This window comes from Stylophora pistillata, chromosome 11 (assembly GCF_964205215.1).
Source record: "Stylophora pistillata chromosome 11, jaStyPist1.2, whole genome shotgun sequence".
Classification (NCBI taxonomy): domain Eukaryota; kingdom Metazoa; phylum Cnidaria; class Anthozoa; order Scleractinia; family Pocilloporidae; genus Stylophora; species Stylophora pistillata.
In genome coordinates, this window is record NC_142529.1 from 28,331,595 (window position 1) to 28,344,652 (window position 13,058).

Sequence of the window (13,058 nt, forward strand, 5' to 3'; positions counted from 1 at the left end):
ACTCCCCTTAGGACTACAAAGAGTGATGAATACGTTTTACTACAAGCGACTGCAATTGTCTCTATAAAGTATGGTGCCTAACAAAGTACTAATGCTAACTGTACCCACAGTGCACTGTACACTGCCTTTTTGTATCGAGCCGTGTTAAATGCATTTGGTTGGCTCGGCTGCTGTTGGAAATGATCTTGTACTTGGGCCTGATGACGACTGAGACCCCGAAAAATTTTTATATAGGAGGTGACTGAAATAATAACGCAAGATGGTATTAATATAGAAAAATACAGAATGGGTATACGGTAATCCAACGTGTAGCATAAAGCAGCGACACTAGATAAAATCCAAACGCCAGCTGCAATGATGTATGTGCGTTCCAAAGTTACAATTTGTCTGTATCTCAGCCCCAACAGCAGGGCGAGAAGTCTATCCACGCTTATGGCCGTCATCGTCGTCAAAGACACTCCACATAATGTATAGCCTGTGAGGAAGGAGGCTTCAAATGCATATCGACAAAGATTCCATTGTTCGTGAGTCACAGAAAGCCAAAAACTAGCAACGACAACTAGGTTGGGTAACAAGACCAACCAACAGATCCGTTGTTGGTAGATAACGATACAAGAGTTTGGACGGCGGATGAAGGGAAGATTCTTTGTGAAGGGGAACAAGAATAAGAGAATTGCCAAGAAATGCTGTGATGGAGAGGAGAATGTTGACTGTCAAGAAAGAATTTAAAAAAATTCTTGTTGAAGCCCACCAACCAGAGAGGGGGAACAATACAGTTCTTGAAATGTCTTGGTCTGTGTTCCACCCCAGTAAAATTTGCCGTCGACATTATTCTGTATTCCTCTCTTTTTTTTCCTTTTTTGAGAAATACTCGATCTAAACAGCTACACAACGACGACGAGCACTAAAAAAAGAGCTCCCTAAGTACTGAGTCATATAACTTCCCCATCATTGCTTATTCGTTTGAAAAATGTCAGAGAAATTGTCGCTTTAACTTGTCAGGTACACCCCGTATAAAATTGGAAAAGGAAGCAAATACATAAAAACACCTGTAACATAATTACTGTTTCTTTGTACGACCTAAAATCCCTCTTAAGTTAGCCTACGGGCCCATTATTGACGTTTCGGTAAGAGTTACTTCGCTCGTGAATGATAAGTTTGAGGCCTTGAGCAACACGACTCGAGGACAAAAGAGCGACGCAAAACTAATAACAAGGACCTGCTCGCAAGCTGACCTAGTTTCATTGATGAGGTGTCAATCAAATGTCCATATCATTTGTGTAAAGTTGAGGCTTGAATCATTATCAGCCTAAGCAAGCTAAGAATAAAAAAGATTCAAGTTAAGGATTTCCAACCCATATCAATCAGTCAAGGAAATTCAAATGTCTATAACGAATTGAAATTGATGTATAGCCACACATGCAAACTTACTTTAACATATTCGAATTCAACAGTGTAATTAGTGACATTTTGTGGCTATTTTACCTCCGTTTCGTCTCCGACAAAACTAGAACAAAGTAAAAGAAGAGCTAAAAAATGACGCGAACATACAATTTTCTGCCGCTTTCGTTTGCATTCTCTATTTGTTTTCCTCCTTTCGCCAACAAATTAATATTCTTAGTGATTTTCCTGGATATTAATAAGCCAAAGTTTGCCTATTATATCGTAGTTATGCAATTTCTTCGCTTCCATCGTCTTGTTCGCGAAAAGACAAGTAAATTATTTTGGTATCAGACAAGCTTTGACGTATAAGGGAGGTCACTGAACTCTTCATGTCGTAATTATCTCAAGCGATTATATTAGCAATTGTTCTCTGATAATGAAGTTTTTATTATAATGCTAAAGTTAACATGATAATCCATTGATCGAGAAGTAAAATGAACGAATTGGGATAAACTTGATCGACAAAACAAAGTTTGTGTTGTTAACTTGCTTGCTGCCAATTTTGGTGACCCAGAGATGAAGGCTTTTAGAGAAAATGATGAAAGAAACACAGGTATCAAAAACTGTCTTCAGCCACCTTAATCTAGGAATGAATTAGTATCAAGAGTCAAACACATGGACAAATGTGATAGTATTGTTATTCTACAACTTATTAAAAGCTCAGTCTTCTTATGTAGAAATTCATTCAGAGCTGAGTAAGGAGGATTAATAAATATCATCAGTGTGGGGGAAAAAAAAGAAAAATCCGGTGAAAAGAACTCTATAAGAACCAGTAACTTCAATTTTATTCCATATGCTAATTTACACATTGCTAGCATTAGTCAACCAATATTATACATCTCTAAAATTCATAAGCAGTATGCACTATGTACAGACTTCCAATTTTTTGATAAGTTTCTAATTTCTTCCTATATATCCAACATACAACATATCTGACGAGCGTTCTCTCTGGCTGGTACTAATGGTGACGTTTTTACTAAGCTATGAAAACTGTCCATTGGAGTGTACCTTAAGAAACCGGGGATCTAACTCTAAAACCATGGACACCAAAACGCTTGTCTGATTGTCTGTTTCACTGCTTGTCTTACTTCACTTATCTTCCAGCAGTAAAGGAACGGGTTTAACGTCGAGTTAAAGTGAACTAAGACACCTGCTACTCCCCCTATGACTACTGAGTCTAACGAATACGTTTTATCGTCACCGATTACTACTGCCCTCATGATTAAGTTTGGTGCATAGCAAACTACTAGTGCTAACTGCACCAACAGTGAATTGTGCACTGCCTTTTTGTATCGCGCCATGTTCAGTGCATTTGGTTGGCTCGGCTGTTGTGGGCCATGATCTTGTACTTGAGCCTGATGATGACTGAGACCCCGAAAAATGTTTATATACGAGAGGAATGAGATAACAAGGCAAGATGGTATAATTATATAGCTAAACCAAATGTTTATACGGTAATCTAATATGGAGCATAAGGCAGCGACGCTAGAAACAATCCAAAAGGTAGCTAAGATAATGTATGTGCGCTTCAAAGTTACAATTTGTCTGTATCTCAGCCCCAACAATAAGGCGAATAGTCTATCCAGGCTTATGGCCGTTATCGTCATCAACGACACTCCACATAATGCTACGGATGTGAGGGAGGCGGCGTCATATGCGTATCGACAAAGATTCCATTGTTCGTGGACCACGGAAATCCAAGTCGCAACAACGAGAGGCTGGGTAACAAGAGCAACCAACAGATCAGTTGTTGCCAGACAACGATACAAGAGTTTGGACGGCGGATGAAGGGAAGATTCTTTGTAAAGAGCAACAAGGATAAGAAAATAGAGTGCCGAAGTGTGACGTCATGTTACCATGGTAGCATTTTTGCTGGATCTAAACACTATTTGGCGTCTTTCGTTACATCTCATCATAAAATGGGCCAATGCTTCGTTCCCGACTGCAATCATCAGTCAGAAAGTCACAATTGCAGCTTTTACCGTTTCCCCAAAGATCCTGCTCAAAGAAGAAAATGGATTTCTCTAATAAGGTAGGTTGATTTTTGGTACAATGACCACCATGATGCACGGCCACGTGTCGGTTATAGTTACGCGGAAGATGGTTTTATTTAACCACTCAAAAGTGCACTGACCTGTGGATTATACCTTTGAAAGACCTCTAGAGAGAAAAAAAGCTTTTTTTTACGTTATGATTAAAGTTTAAAACCTTCGTTTTCTCTCTCCAGACGAGCTGATCGTGAACCTGGCAAAGGCGCTCGAGTTTGTAGTTGTCATTTCCGAGGAAGTAAAGAAGAAGGCCCCGAGGTCTTTTCCTGGAATAAAGACAAACTATTTGAATCTCGAAATGCTCCAAAAAGGAAAAAGCAAAGAACTGAAGTCCCAGAGACAACGACTATCGAGCAGATCCTTTCAGAATCTTCGACGAAGAGCAACCAGAACGAGCCTTGCGAGCTCAGTTGCGAGGAGATGCAAATGAAATGCACTACTTTGCAGACTGAAAATATCCTGCTACAAGCAGAGCTAGGGACATTAAAGACCCAAGTATCCGAGTTGAAAGAAAAAGAAAGCTACTTAAAAAGAAACTACAGCTCTTTTAACATGGATTCAAAGGTAATCAACATGGAAACTGGCCTCCCAAACAAAGAAATGTTCCACATTGTTGTCGAATATGCCGAAAGATACCGCAACGATATTGTTTACGTGTGTGGCTGGAAAGTAGACAAGATATCTTTTGAAGATCAAATATTGATAACATTGATGAAGATTAGACATAATTATCATAACTTACATTTAGCTGAACTTTTTAGTTGCAGTACTGCTACAATAGCGAATATTGTGACAACATTTATCCATGTTTTGCACCAAATTCTATATGAAGATCAAATGGAGATAGCTGTTCCATCCAGACAAAAAAACAAAACTTCACTTCCAGGCTCATTTAGCTTATTTGGAGACTGTCGTATGGTAATAGATTGCACCGATATCGAGGTTGCTACACCTAAGCTTATGAGTGACCAAAAATTGACATATTCAACGTACAGGGGTATGAATTCTTTTAAGACAATTGTTGGTGTGGCACCCAACGCGGTTATAACTTATGTAAGTAAACTTTTCCCTGGCTCAGTATCAGATAAAGTAACGGTTCAAAAGTCAGGAATATTAAAGCATTTTGTTGCTGGGGATATTATACTTGCGGATAAAGGGTTTTTGATAAATGATATTGTTCCTAATGGTGTATATGTGAACATTCCCCCATTCTTGAACAATGGAAAATTTACAGAAAGTGAAGTTAAGTTAACAAAGAGCATTGCAAAATGTCGTATACACGTAGAACGTGCTAATGCTAGATTGAAGAACTATAAAATTTTAAATTTTGTGCCACCATACTTGCGATCCCTCTCTGGTAAGATTATACAGCTATGTGGTGCTTTAGTTAATTTACAAAACCCATTAATTAAGGAAACCAATGACACTGTTGACTTTGATTAGTCATTTTAATTGAAATATTGATCATCTTACATCAGTTTACTAAGGCCTGGTATACATTGGCATTGTCTGATCATAGTTAATCAATTAACTGTATTCTGATACAAAGAGTGGACAGGTGTTGTGTGATCTGTGAAAAGCTTGTAACCCTATTTTACTTGCTCATGATACAAGGAATCATGATACACAACTTAATGACAAACTATTTATTTCTGATCAGTATTCCTGCCACCACACCCTTATGCTAGTCTTATTATGAATTCAGATAACCAACTGTATTCAAATACGATTACAATGAATCTATCATTTTCTTGTCTCAAGTAGCTAATGTAAAAACCCCAGCAAATGTTGCTGTTTAAAGAAAAACAATTTTAAGATTAACATGAACATTTTTATTTTATATACACCCTTCAGTTACTGCATATTTGTTGTAAAAGTTGCAATGATTTTACCAAATAAAACAATATTTTAAAAAATATTTCTAAAAGTATGTATTATCAAATCCATTACTTTATAAAAAACTACATTAATTTTACAACAAAGTCTTAAAATTTAAAGACCACCATCAACAAGTGCAGGAATCATGTGAATTGTATAAAATTCTTGAAGTGAAAGAAGATTTGGTTCCCATGTGCAGTCTTTCTGGATTGCCAACACAACAGTTTGCATTGTTGTCCAAACCACAAAGTAACAGATTTGCTTCCCAGTTATAAACAGCTGACCCTGGACTTGATGCCAGTAGTGGTGGGATTGTTTTAAACAATAGCCAGCATCTCTCTTTACTAAACAGAACTTAGGGTCTTTAACAGCCTCCTCAATTGTTGAATTGCGATGTGTGTAAGGGCATTTGACTTCAATGATCGCATTGTCATCAACAAGTCCATCTGGTGATGCACCCAAAACACCAGACTTGTGTAGCCAAAGGCCACAATCCTTTACTACTTTCATTGTTAATTTGGTGAAGGCCTTTATTCCTTCTTTCTCGTTAACGACACCCCATCGAACAGCCTGCACTCGAGAGATGTCGTATTCTCCAAGAACACGCTTGATAAGGGAAGGAGTGACTCTTTTTGCTTCAAGAACTGGACCAAAATTGCTAGCAGTCAAACGTCCTTTTCTCACCACATGCCACTCTCCACATTCACGTTGCTCTTTCGTGATCTCACAGACTGATTTCACTTGCTGCTCACTTACTTTCAATTTTTCCAACAAGAAATTTGTATCAAGTCCGCTTTCAACAAACTCTCTCGATAAAATGATTTCTTCGACTGTGGAGATCGGCAGACGATTCTCTTTGTCAGGTTCGGGGCTCAAAAGCCATAACATTCCTGTGAACTCGCCGTATCTCTTCAGCTTGTTCCGTAGCCATTCTCTGTCCTCATCTGTAGTTTTTCGTTTTAGGACTTTAGTTTCTTTGGGTGGATACAGATCTTCTACCGTTTTAACCACCTCGGATGCCTTTTGTTTCTTCCACTGACATTCGATGTCAGTTCTACTTAAGTTGTGGTAGCCATGAAGGAACAGAGCTACAGCGTGACTACACTTTGAACCGCCACGAGGGCACTCGCATTCTGTGGAACGTATTTCGTTTTCTTGAAGATATATCTGCGAAGGAAAGAGAAAAAGAAATATAAGCTTACTTTTCAAGATTTCCTTTAAACGAAGATTCGAAATCACTTAATTTAAATAAGTTTTGGTTTGGCGATGTTAACGGATAGACATCGAGTAATAGAAATTTTACACTTACTGTGACTTTATACGTCGTACTTTTCATGCTCGCTTGCACTGACCCTCTGATAATTCCATCACAATAGCAAAAAGATAGAACGTGTCCAGATTGGTAATGGTTTTCGCCACGGTTTAAAGATTTAGGCTCATCTGAGAAGTATTTTGCGAACGATGTTATCGACAACGCCGCCATGTTAAACACATGTGAGTTTGTTTAGATCCAGCAGAAATGCAACCATGGAAACGTGACGTCAGGGCTTCGGTACTCTATTGCCAAGAAACGCTGTGATGGAGAGGAGAATGTTAACTGCTGCAAGAGAAACTAATTCTTGTCGAAGTTCACCCGCCATAGAAGGGGAGCATAGCAGTTCTCGAAATGTTTTTGCCTGTGTGCTGCCTCTGTAATTTGTTGTGGACATTGTTCTGTGCTTGTTTCCTGACAATGACAAGGCAAAAGTAGCGTACTAGACCCTAATCTGATCCAATTTGTTTTCTTCCAATGTCTTGTTCACAATAAGAAGAGAAATATACTTTCATATCAGGTAACTTTCATGTAAAAGGAAAGTTATTGAATTTTTCTTGCTGGAGGGCAAACAATCCCTCTCTATTTGATAGGGTGCTTTTCAAATTTCCATGTCATCTGCTTGAAGTTCAAACTTGAATATTATCAAACTCGGTAAACTAGAAAAAAAAAAAAAAGAAAAGCTGACGATTTTACTGGGTCTATGAAAAATCTGGACTCGTACAATCTCCGAAAGCATTAAACTATTGAAATTGAAATTTTAATCAGAGATGCCAGCTTACTTTAAAATATTTCTTTTAAATTTCTAATGAACACAGTTTTGCAGCTAACAAAAATGGTCTATTATCAAGCAAGCTGCACGCTATTCAATCTTGTCGTTGTCATTATCTGGACCATTAATAAATTTCCCTTATATTACGACATACTACTACTGAAGTGAAAAACAATTTATCATTCCCAGGAAGAAATCAAAGGATAGATTAGCTGGTTCTACCTTTCATCAGCAACATTCACCTCAAGACTTCCTCTAATGCGTTGACTCTTTAAAAATGCGCCCACGACATGGCTTTCAAATGACAATGATGACGATCCCTTTTCTTTTTTACAGTTCATAATTTACCTTACGTTTCTCATTTATGATAAGAGAAGACAACTCGTGACTAAAAATAATTTTGTAACACCTTATTCTGGTTTATTTTTTAAATGTCTCATAATAACGGCGGCGGTCTATTTTGCGCCACAATTACGTGTTTGTCTAATCGGTTAAGTTTAATTTAGGAATAAATTAGCATCTACAGTCAAACTTAGACACATCTATGATTGTATTGTTGTTTTACATCTTATTTGAACTCGGTCTCCACAGGCAGAAAATCATTCATAGCTGAGCGAAGAGGATAAAGTACTGCATTTAATTTCGGAAAATGGAGAGATTTTGAAATAACTGTACAAAAAGCGGGGATTGTAAATTTTATCATATACACACTTACACATTGTGACTAGTATTATTATCCAACTGTGCTTCGTAGAATACAAATAACGCCCAAAACGAGAACAAATATCTCTCGGTATTTGTACTCCAGAAAACCGGTTAGAAAATTTCCACGAAATTAGCCCGTACTGAAATAACAATTTGGCGCGTTGGATAATAAATCTCTTATTAGACGTTTCGTTGTGTAGTATGGCTGAGTATTTTTAATCGTTGCCTTAATATGGTTTAAAGAGGAATTAACATTAGAGTAAAATGTATGCCTATCTCTCTTCGATTATGACTAGATATAATCATGATAAAGTTAGAATTAGTAGCACGAAAAATACTTCCTAAAGAAAGTCCACAATCAGAATTCCTCACCACCGTCTAAGCATTTAAAATGCATCAGAAAATTCTATGTTGTGTCAAAAAATGCCCGCAACCTGCGAGGTACCTCAGTTAAGAAAAAGACACTAAAAGGCAAATATGGAGGCATCTGCCATTAAACTTTCACCTCCAGGATCCTAATCAAGAGTTCATGTCATTATCAGCCTCAGCAAGCTTAATAAATAATGTAAACTGGAGATTTTACTCGGTCTTAGATAAATAAAGGAATTTTTGACAATCTTCGAACGCATCAAACTATTCAAATTCAAATTTTGATTACAGCTGCGAACATATTTGAAAATATTTAAGTTTACCTTAGTAGTTAATTGCGCTTTGCAGTTTTTCTCTCATCGTTAAAAATTACGCCAGCAAACCGTTTTCTACATTTTTTTTTTTTATTCTTTGTTTATTCTCCTCCTTTAGCCAGCGAATTGTTGGATTCTCTGGTGTGATTACCCATTCTCTCTTGAGCAGTTACATCCTAATGCTTTTGTGAACAAAAATTTATCAACCGCGTTCGAAATTACAAAAATAGCCGAAGGCTTATCTGATTCTAACTTCGTCAGCAGCATTTATCTCAGGACTTCCTCACATGCGTTTACTCTTTAAGAATGCGTCTACGAAGTTTCTTTTAAGTAACATACTTGACAATTCCTTTTGTTTTTTGGAGTTTCCATTTTATTCCATATGCTCACTTACAAATTGCTAACATTAGTCAGGCAATATTATACATCTCTAAAATTCTTAAACATTATGGACTATGCACAGACTTCCACCAACAATTTTTTCGTAAGTTTCTTATTTCTTCCTATCCAACATACAACATATCTGACGAGCGGTCTCTCTGGCTGGTACTAATCGTGACATTTTTACTAAGCTATGAAAACTATCCATTAGAGTGTACCCTAAGAAACCGGGGATCTAACTCTAAAACCATGGACAGCAAAGCGCTTGTCTTATTGTCTGTTTCACTGCTTGTCTTACTTCACTTATCTTCCAGCAGTAAAGGAACGGGTTTAACGTCGAGTTAAAGTAAAGCAAGACATCTGCTACTCCCCTTATTACTGAGTCTAATGAATACGTTTTATCGTCACCGATTACTACTGCCACTATGATTAAGTTTGGTGCATAGCAAACTACTAGTGCTAACTGCACCAACAGTGAACTGTACACTGCCTTTTTGTATCGCGCCATGTTCAGTGCATTTAGTTGGCTCGGCTGTTGTGGGCCATGATCTTGTACTTGAGCCTGATGATTACTGAGACCCCGAAAAATGTTTATATACGAGAGGAATGAAATAACAAGGCAAGATGATATAATTATACAGGTATACCAAATGGTTATACGGTTATCTAATATGGAGCATAAAGCAGCGACGCTAGATACAATCCAAAAGGTAGCTAAGATGATGTATGTGCGCTTCAAAGTTACAATTTGTCTGTATCTTAGCCCCAACAACAAGGCGAATAGTCTATCCACGCTTATGGCCGTTATCGTCATCAACGACACTCCACATAATGCTACGGATGTGAGGTAGACGGCGTCATATGCGTATCGACAAAGATTCCATTGTTCGTGGACCACGGAAATCCAGGTCGTAGCAGCCAGAGGCTGGGTAACAAGACCAACCAACAGATCAGTTGTTGCCAGACAACGACACAAGAGTTTAGACGGCGCATGAAGGGAAGATTGTCGGTGAAGGGCAACAAGGATAAGAAAATTGCCAAGAAATGCTGTGATGGAGAGGAGAATGTTAACTGCTGCGAAAGAAACTGATTCTTGCTTAGGCCCACTCAACAATAAAAGGGAGCATCGCAGTTCTCCAAATGTTTTGGTCAGTGTTCCACCTCTCGTGAAATTCGTTGGGGACATTGTTCTGTGTTCGATTTGTTTTTTCTGGCAAGTTATCTATGATTGCAACGAGAAATGAGGTCCAAACAGCACACGCCTACCAACGGTCACTGAAACCCTACTTCCTAAACAATGTCCACAATTAAAAATCCTCACCTGCGTTTAAGCATTTAACATGCATATTTCCCAATATGGAGGTAAACATGACAATTAATTGATAGAGATGGAAAATAAAGGGATGCGTTTTCCAATCGAATCCAATCTGACTCGATGAACAATTTATTTCCTACTAGTTTATTATCATTTTTTTTTGTCTTTCGAGCTCGATTGTAGAATTGGCATTCAAAATGTCTCTGGAAACTGTCTACCGTGTTAAAAAAGTTACTTTTTTCATACCCTAAATGGTATGAATTAGCAATAAAAGGCAAGCCAGATATAGAGACATCTATCGTATCATTTTTAGAAGAGCCACAAACCATCTCTCTTAATTTGATAGGGTGCTTTCGAAATGTCCATATCATCTGCATGAAATGTAAACTTGACTGATCATTATCAATCTCGGTAAACTAGAAATAAAGAAAAATAAAAGCTGACTATTTCACTTGGTCTGAGAAAAAAACTGGAAACTCGAAAGCATCAAACTATTGAAATTGAAATTGTAATCAGAGATGCCAGCTTATATCTAAAATACTTCATTTCAATTTCTAGTGAACACAGTTTTGCTCATTTTCCCATACATTTCCTTCTAATTTTCAAGTGTGGATACGCTATTGTCCTAGAACCGGTATGTTCTAACGACTGTCTCTTCGCTAAGAGTTTGGACGGCTGATGGAGGGAAGATACCTTGTGAACGGTAACAATGATAGGAGAATTTCCAAGAAATGCTGTTGGGAAGAGGAGAATGTTAACTGCTGTGATAAAAACTGATTCTTGTTTAAATCCAGCTTCAAAAGGTGGGGGGGGGGGGGGGGGGAGGGGCAGCATAGGAGTTCTTGTGTTGTTTTCGTCTACTTTCCACCTCTAGTGAAATTTGTTGTCAACATTATCTGTTTTCTTTTTCTTGTCGTGTATTTGTGATTGCAATGAGAAATATTTGTGTAAACTGCAGACACCAAGGCGCGATCGCTTAAACCTCACTTCTTTAAATTTAGCCACATAAAGACCATCTCACCAGCCTTTATTCATTCAAAATGTGTTCGGAAATTTTCTGTTCTTTCAAAAACTGATTAATTTTTTCCGGAATCCATCAGGTGCCTCACGTATGAAATAGCAATAAAAGGAGATTATAGACACCTGCTTCAGTTTTTACAATGCACTGAACAGATAATAATAATAATAATAATAATAATAATAATAATAACCTTTATTTTAAGAGGGTGACACCAATTACTTTTGAAAGTATTCTCCCTAGAGTCCCTCTTTACCTGGATCATTTGATCCGGATAATTTGAACGGAAATCCAAGTCGCAACAACGAGAGGCTGGGTAACAAGACCAACCAACAGATCAGTTGTTGCCAGACATCGATACAAGAGTTTAGACGGCGGATGAAGGGAGGATTCTCTGTGAAGGGCAAGAAGGATAAGAAAATTGCCAAGAAATGCTGTGATGGAGTGGAGAATGTTAACTGCTGCGAAAGAAACTGATTCTTGCTTAGCACTCAACAATAAAAGGGAGCATCGCAGTTCTCCAAATGTTTCGGTCAGTGTTCCACCTCTTGTAAAATTTGTTTGGGACATTGTTCTATGTTCGTTTTGTTTCTTCTGGCAAGTTATCTATGATTGCAACGACAAATGAGGTCCAAACAGCACACGCCTACCAACGTTCACTGAAACGCTACTTCCTAAACAATGTACACAATTAAAAATCCTCACCAGCGTTCAAGCATTTAAAATGCGCCAGAAAATTCTCTGTTGTGTTAAAAAATAGCAGGAACATGCGAGGTACCTCAGTTGAGAAAAAATACTAAAATATGGAGACATCTGTTATTAACCTCCACTGACAGGATGCCAATCAAATGTTTATATTATTTTTTCGGAATTGAAACTTTAATCATTATCAGCCTCAGCAAGTTTGACAGATAATTTAAACTAGAAAAATATTCACAACACAAAAGAACATAGATCAACGGATACACTATCCCCAACAGACTACGTACAGACCTCGAACAAAAATATTATTTGAGCTTTTGATTTCTTCCTATCTAATAACATATTTGACGGGCGTTTTCATACAATAATTGTGTAATCACTTTCAGCTTTAAAAGTACTATATATAACTCGAGGAGGACCTAACTCCATGAACAGCAAAGTGCTTGTCTGATTGTTTGCTTCACTGCTCGTCTTACTTCATTTATCTTCCAGCAGTAAAGGAGGGGGGCCTTGGGATTTTCGGTTTTGCGGTTTTTTGGGCCTAAAAGGTTCGGTTTTTCGGTTTTGATATTCAGAGTGGTTTGCGGATTTTACGTGTTTTTGATTCGGTTTTCGGTTTTCACGAAAACTCTGATGCAGTTTTCGGTTTTTGCTTTTTGACCCCTTTAAAGAGGAAAATGTAGCGGTTTTGTCAGGTTTGCATGCGGTTTTCGGTTTTGCTGCCCTTTTTCGTCGGTTTTTCGGTTTTGGAGGTTTTTTTTCTCCGGTTTTGCGGTTTCCCAGAGGCCCCAGTGCCCCCCT

At 37.9% G+C, this 13,058-nt stretch overlaps 2 protein-coding genes across 2 annotated transcripts; one reads left to right on the forward strand and one right to left on the reverse strand.

The window, feature by feature from the left end:
* Positions 1-3,070: 3,070 nt before the first annotated feature.
* LOC148720998 (uncharacterized) lies at positions 3,071-5,409 on the forward strand. Its single transcript, XM_088739080.1, has 2 exons — positions 3,071-3,475; positions 3,671-5,409. The coding sequence occupies exons 1-2, from the start codon at positions 3,228-3,230 to the stop codon at positions 4,932-4,934; spliced, it is 1,512 nt and encodes a 503-aa protein (XP_088595206.1). The 5' UTR covers positions 3,071-3,227; the 3' UTR covers positions 4,935-5,409.
* LOC148720999 (uncharacterized) lies at positions 4,926-6,933 on the reverse strand. Its single transcript, XM_088739079.1, has 2 exons — positions 6,679-6,933; positions 4,926-6,536 (listed from the first exon to the last, which is right to left on the reverse strand). Exons 1-2 carry the CDS (start codon positions 6,850-6,852, stop codon positions 5,484-5,486), a joined length of 1,227 nt encoding a protein of 408 aa, XP_088595205.1. The 5' UTR covers positions 6,853-6,933; the 3' UTR covers positions 4,926-5,483.
* Between the last annotated feature and the right edge of the window lie 6,125 nt (positions 6,934-13,058).